This window comes from Rutilus rutilus (genome assembly GCF_951802725.1).
Source record: "Rutilus rutilus genome assembly, chromosome: 1".
Classification (NCBI taxonomy): domain Eukaryota; kingdom Metazoa; phylum Chordata; class Actinopteri; order Cypriniformes; family Leuciscidae; genus Rutilus; species Rutilus rutilus.
This window is the reverse complement of record NC_140209.1, coordinates 71,581,584-71,588,815: the sequence shown is the minus strand read 5'-3', so window position 1 is coordinate 71,588,815 and position 7,232 is coordinate 71,581,584. Positions and strand designations below refer to the sequence as shown.

The window sequence follows — 7,232 nt, the reverse complement described above, 5'->3', positions numbered from 1 at the left end:
CTTGATTTGTTCTATTAATATTCATTTTTCATGACCAAAATAACATTATGCACAGTGAGGAGCCTACAGGTTACAAGCTTCACATATTAGAAAAAATACAATAAAAAAAAAAATAAAAAAAAAAAAGTGTAATTGTCACCATTGAGATGGGTGTCGGATTGTTTCAAGCCTCGACACAATATGGCACATTTGCTTCAACTGTTTCATGAAGCCTCGATCTGCCCACCACTATGGACAATTACACTTAATGTAGTGTTCCTGTAGATTACGCTGATCATTCTCAGGGAATGCATGAACGGATAAGACAATTTAGTGCAGATGGTCTAAAGTGACTTATTTAGCATTCAATGTAATGAATGATCTGATGTAAAATGTTGTGCAAAACAATGTGAGACTCCAATGTTCTGTTTATGAAGTCTTTATTGCTTATATTTGGCAACCGTTTGACTGACAGCAGAAGTTCAGGAGTCTTCAGAAGAATCACTAACCTACAAGAATGAATAACAGTTCAACTTCAATAATAGGCGGGATGTAAATGTTCTGATCATCTGGTTAGACTTTAATTTGTGATAATGACCAGCTGACTTTACATTATCCCTTTAAAATTGTATGACATGGTTCATGTTAGTTTATCATAGTATGATGATCAATTATTACCATCCATTTGGTCTTCTTGCCGTCATCCTCCCACACCTGAAAGAATAAACAGATTTAGTTGATCTGCAGTGTGTCAGTCTGAGTTTTTGATTGCGATCACGTCACCTTAATCACACCGGCGAACAGCAGAACATGCGCGCGTCATTGAGAGTGGTGTCGTCTCCACTTCCCTGTGAATCTTCTACCAGTGTCTGGATGCCGCAGATTCCTTTTCCAAGACACTTTGGACTCCAGAAGCCCCAGTCGCCCCAGTCTGTGCCGTCACCCTCCAGCACATTACCGTCAGTGCAGGTGAACCTGGAAAAAATTCAGATGTGACAATATTATGATAAAATACGTAATTGTGCTGTTGGATTGAATGTCAGTCACATGATCACCTGCAGCCGACGGCCTAATCACTGCAATCTTGAACAGCAGCACGACTGAGAGCGTGATATTAACTAAACTTGAGTTCATTTATGGGGGAAAACTGAGTCCTTAAATAGTCGAATAAAACCAGGATGGGTAAGAGATGGTGCTATAAGTTATAACATCCCTTTCCCACACACTCACCTGATGTTATTTGCGGCCGTATCATCTCCATCTCCTTGGGAAGATTCAACTTTCAGCCGGAAAGATTTCAAGACTCCAGAAGCACACCATTTGATATCGGTCCACTCACCCCAGCTGAAGAAAACACACAAGAGGTTGCCTGATCAAATCAATTGTTAGTCAAAAAAAAAAAAAAAAAACTTAAACACTTAATACAAGAATGGTTAATAATTGAGTCCATTACCCTCCTACACTGGACTCAATTGTGATGTATTCTGATGGTCCTTTGGACGGATCGATACAGTGAAGACGAATCCCGTTGAGCGCTGTATCATCACCAGCACCAATTGGTCTTTCCACCTTAAAACATTTATGCATTTGGCAGACACTATCATTCAAAGCAACTAACATTGCATTTCAAGGTACACATTTACATTATTATCAGTTCTTGCTTTCCCTGGAAAATTAACCCATGACATTGGCGTTGCAAGCACCAACACTCTACTGTGTGAGCTACAGGAAAGCAATGACACATCACAAAACAACAAGACACTCTTCCATTTGAAAAAGTAAATAACCCAACACTTAGTAACAGTTATCTTCATGCTCTTTAGTATTACACAGACACTTAAATCTTAAGCAGTTGCAGTTAAGTGGAGTAACCTGGAATCAAATGACAAACAGCAACTCCACAGTTTTGAACCTTTGAAGCTCTTCCACCCCATTAGCAAAATAGAGTCAATGCCCAACTTACCCTCAGACTAAACCCTGCGGCGAACTTTCCACTTGGACACATGTCCTTAGACCCCCACGATCCCCACTTCATCCCATTTGACACCGTCAGCTCAGATGCGTAAGCTAAGCTATAGCTGAATGGACTTTCTGCAGACGTAACGCTCACATGCCCAATAATGGCTAGCAGGGAAAACGTAATGGAAAAGAAGCGATGCATTGCTACAGCACTGGCCTGAATACTGATAGTTAGATTAATTTCTTAGCAGACTATCTGCAGAGAATGATAGAGCAGAGACAATATAGTACCATCACATTCTCAAGTTTATTAAGGACGAAGCCTCATATTTATACACAAGATTAAGCAAAATCATCCATTCCATCCAATCATAATACTCAAACCTATTAAGATCAACCCCTACCATATGTGGCATATTAAGAAATGATGTTTTATTAACAAAGTTCCAGAGGAGCACGTTCAGATAATTAAACCTAATTAAACACCTGTGGAGCACATTCAGATAATCAAACCAATCAACGTGTTAAGAGGTGTATATATACATACACAGCAGATAATCACGCTTTGAGAAGGAGGGGAAGGACCTTTGTGAATCCTGAGTGATTCACGCACGACCCGGGGGTCTCTTGAGAAACGGGCGGTTGGCAACACTGGACTGTGACTGGAGCACTGATGGCAGGAAATGACGGTAGCTCCGGTAGCGATCCGGAAATGGAGGATGAATCATGTAGCGGGAGTGTTGGAGGGAATGAATGGAGTAGAATAGCAAAGCGGAAAAGAAAGAAAACCAATAGCCAAGGATCTTTTATGGATAGTGGAAAGGAGGATCACGTGAGTAGGATTGACGTGGAAGAATTTAAAGTAATGATGAAATTCGGAGAACCCGGAGTGACATTAAACCCAATTAAATTGACCAAAGCTCTGAAAAGAGTGTTAGGAGAAATAAATAATGCAAAGACCCTGAGAGATGGAAATGTGATTATTATGTGCAAAGACGAAAAACAACAAAAGAAGGCACTGGGTATTAATTCAATGCTTGGATATTCGGTGTCAAGCACAGTGATGACTAGGAAACCATGGTTAAGAGGTGTCATTTATGGAATTCCAACTGATGTACCTGTTGATAAAATTAAAAGCGCCATTGAAGGGAGCAAGGTCGTTGGAGCAAAAAGGCTCCAATATGGTAAAAACAAAGAAAGGAAGGATAGTCTGTCGGTGATGCTTCAGTTTGATGAAGAAAGAATGCCAGAGAGGATTAAAATAGGATATGTAAGTTATCAAGTAAGACCTTACGTTCCTCCCCCACTAAGATGCTTCAAGTGTCAGAAGTATGGACATGTTAGTGCGGTTTGCAGAGGAAATTTACGATGTGCGAGGTGTGGCGGCGAACATGAATATGGTAAATGTGACGTAGGAGTGAAGGCAAAATGCTGCAATTGCGGTGATGAGCATAGTGCTGGATTTGGGGGATGCAGTGCTCACAAACAAGCGGTGAAAATCCAGAATGTGAGAATTGCGGAGGGGCTGACTTATGCTGAAGCCGCAAAGAAAGCAAAACGACATGAGCAGAGACAGGGAGAGGTGGTTAGTAAGGAAGGCAATGAAATTTCTTTGGTTCAGGAAAAGACAAATGAGGATAAATTGGTGATCGGAAAAATGGAATTCGTGTCATTTATGGCCGAAGTGATAAATTGTTCGGCTCAATCGGAAAGTAGAACAGAAAGAATTAAAATCATAATAAGGGCAGCAGAGAGATACTTGAATGTAGCCGGAGTAACTTTGGAAAAAATAAATGACATGCTAATGACTAAATCAAGTGTTCAAACTTCATGTGGAAGTACATAATATTTATGGTTTTTACGGTTTTGCAATGGAATGCTAGAAGTATTATTGCAAATGGACCAGAATTTAAGAGGTATATAGATCAACAAGATAAGAAACCTAATATAATTTGCATACAAGAAACGTGGTTAAAACCTCACCTAAATTTTGTACTGCAAGGATATAATATAGTAAGGAGAGATAGAGGGGCAGGAAATGGAGGTGGGGTGGCCACTTTTATTAAGAATGGTATAGATTACAGAGTCATTAATGAGATTGAAGCATATGAGCTGGTGGTGATTGAAGTATTTGCAGAGAATCAAACTATTCGAATAATAAATTATTATAATCCGTGTAGTAAACTAAGTAAGGTATTAGAGAAGGTTATTGGGTCAGGAAATACTAAAGTAATTTGGTGTGGAGATTTTAATGCACATAGCACTTTATGGGGAAGTAGTAGTGATGATTATAATGGGGGGGTAGTAGAAGAAATTTTAGACAGTAATGGGTTAGTATGTTTAAATGATGGCAGAAACACAAGAATAGATTTGGTTCGTGGAGTTGGGTCAGCAATTGATTTAACATTGGTTTCTGAAGAGATAGCAAATAAATGTATATGGGATGTGTGGGAAGAAAATATTATGGGCAGTGATCATTATATAATTTTATGTAAGGTAGGGATAAGTGTATTGGAGCATAATGTGTTTTTAGCACCAAGATGGAGATTTAAAAAAGCAAATTGGGAAGTGTATGAGTATTTAAGCGAGGTAGAAATAACATCATTAGATCTAAACCTGATAGAGGATATAGAGGAGTGTAATGAGAAATTATGTAAAGTTTTGTTTGAGGTAACAGATAAAGTTATAGGTAAAAAGGGATCATGTAAAAAAAGGAAAGCAGTTCCGTGGTGGACAGAAGAATGCAGTACCGCAGTTAAAAATAGGAATAAAGCATTTAGGAAAATTAAACAAACTAATTTATTTGAAGATTTTATATATTATAAGAGAGCATTAGCTGAGGTGAGAAGAATAGTAAGAACAGCTAAAAAGAAGTACTGGAGAGATTGGTGTAATTCAATAGGAGGAGATGTTGACATTACTGAAATGTGGGGATCAATTAGAAAAATGGGAGGAATATATAGAAATAACGTTATACCAGTTTTAAAAAATGATGTAGGAAAAATGGCTGTGGCAGATAAAGAAAAGGCTGAAATGCTGGCTAAAGTATTTGTTAAAGTCCATAGTGATGATAATGTAACAGAGGATATTAAAAAGAATAGAAATAAGAATAAGAGTCAGCATCCAGACGTGTTGATGAAAAGGAACCCTACTGGAGACACCTTAGATGCAGATTTTAGTATTTATGAATTAAAGATGGCTTTAGGAGGAGTCAAACATACATCTCCTGGAAGAGATGATATTTGTTATGCAATGATACAACATTTATCAGATAGATCATTGAAAGTGGTTCTAAATTTATTCAATAAGATCTGGAATGCAGGAAAGCTTCCTTCTTCATGGAAGCATGGAATAATAATACCAATAGGCAAACCTGGAAAGGACAAATCCAATCCAATTAATTATAGGCCAATTGCATTAACTTCTAATTTATGTAAGTTGATGGAAAAAATGATTGTACGTAGACTAAATTATATATTGGAAGTTAAAGGATTTATGTCACCATACCAAAGTGGATTCAGGGCAGGTCGGAATTCTATGGACGCTGTGTTAAGCCTAGAAGCAGATATCAGGAAAGCGCAGGCTAATAAAGAAGTAATGGTAGGGGTGTTATTCGACATAGAGAAAGCTTATGATATGCTTTGGAAAGAGGGACTTTTAATAAAAATTAAATGTATGGGAATTGGAGGAAAGATGTATAATTGGATTATGGATTTTCTTCTTGAAAGAACAATTCAAGTTAGGATAGGAGTAGAGTATTCAGAGACATACAAGATAGAGAACGGAACTCCTCAAGGAAGTGTATGCAGCCCAGTTTTATTTAATATTATGATAAATGATGTTTTTTGTAATTTAAAAGGTGATGTAGGAAGAGCATTATTTGCGGATGACGGGGCAATTTGGAAAAGAGGACGTAATATTGCACGTGTAACACAAAGTATTCAAAAAGCAGTAGATGAAGTGGAGGGGTGGGCAAATAATTGGAGCTTTAGATTATCTGTGGCTAAAACTCAGGTTATATGTTTTACTAAAAGGAAAAAAATACCAGAGATTAAGTTAAAGTTATATAAGCAGGAATTGGAGCAAGTGCCAGTAGTCAAATATCTCGGTGTATGGATGGATTCCAGGATGACTTTTGCTATACATGCTAAAAATCTGATTAAGAAATGTAAAAAAGGAGTAAATATATTAAGATGTTTAACAGGGGTTGAATGGGGAGCTTGTAGATTATCGTTGAAAAGAATATATAATACTTTAATTAGATCAAGTTTAGATTATGGAAGTATTATTTACGGTTTTGCAAACGAGACTACACTCAAAAAGATTGAAGCAATACAAAATCAAGCCCTAAGAATATGTTGTGGTGCAGTCAGAACATCCCCCATAGCAGCTCTACAGGTAGAAGTTGGGGTTGCTCCGGTAAAACTTCGAAGACTTAAAATAAGACTGAATTATTGGGTTAATATAAAAGGTCATAAAAAGAATCATCCAGTGAAGGGAGTACTAGAAGAATGCTGGGAACATGGGAATAAAAACATTAAAAGCTTGGGATGGAGTGTTCAAAGAGAAGTACAAGAAGCAGGTATTGAAGATTGTGATGTTAGCCCTACTGTGATATTATCCAGTATACCACCATGGATTTTTCCAATGCCAATAATTGACCTACAAATTCAAATGAAAATTAAGAATGAGAAAGACATCCTAAAGAATATTATAGCACAGCAGTATTTAGATCAGACTTACTCATCATGGGTGCAAATATTTACTGATGGGTCTAAGGATCCTATCTCTGGAAGAACAGCAGCTGCTGTATTTATTCCTAAGTTTCAAATTAGTATCAAGAAAAGAATAACTGATCATATCTCAGTATTTGCAGCAGAATTAGTTGCCATGATGGTTGCACTTCATTGGGTAGAGGATGTAAAACCGAGATTAGTAGCTATATGTTCTGATTCGTTTGCAGCAATCACAAGCCTCGTAAGTGGAAATAAAGTATCAAGGCAAGACATTATATATGAAATACTTGCAAGTTTGTTAAGAATAAGTAGTGTAAGCTTAATAGTGTTTGTGTGGGTTCCTGCTCATGTGGGATTGGAGGCCAATGAAGTGGTAGATAGACTAGCAAAGCAAGCAGTAAAACATAATGAGATAAATGTGCAAGTGACGTTAAGCAAAAATGACGTTAAAAGTAAAATAAAAGAATTCATAAACAATAAATGGCAAGAACTATGGAATAATGAGGTCAAGGGAAGACAGTTGTATAGTATTCAGAAGCAAGTAGGAAACGGAAGAAG

At 37.4% G+C, this 7,232-nt stretch overlaps 1 protein-coding gene across 1 annotated transcript; it reads right to left on the bottom strand.

Moving 5' to 3' along the window:
- Window positions 1-402: 402 nt before the first annotated feature.
- On the bottom strand, window positions 403-2,345 carry LOC311295546 (vitelline membrane outer layer protein 1-like). Its single transcript, XM_084416997.1, has 6 exons — window positions 1,943-2,345; window positions 1,433-1,548; window positions 1,210-1,323; window positions 763-954; window positions 658-693; window positions 403-488 (listed from the first exon to the last, which is right to left on the bottom strand). Exons 1-4 carry the CDS (start codon window positions 2,138-2,140, stop codon window positions 768-770), a joined length of 615 nt encoding a protein of 204 aa, XP_084273123.1. The 5' UTR covers window positions 2,141-2,345; the 3' UTR covers window positions 403-488; window positions 658-693; window positions 763-767.
- Between the last annotated feature and the right edge of the window lie 4,887 nt (window positions 2,346-7,232).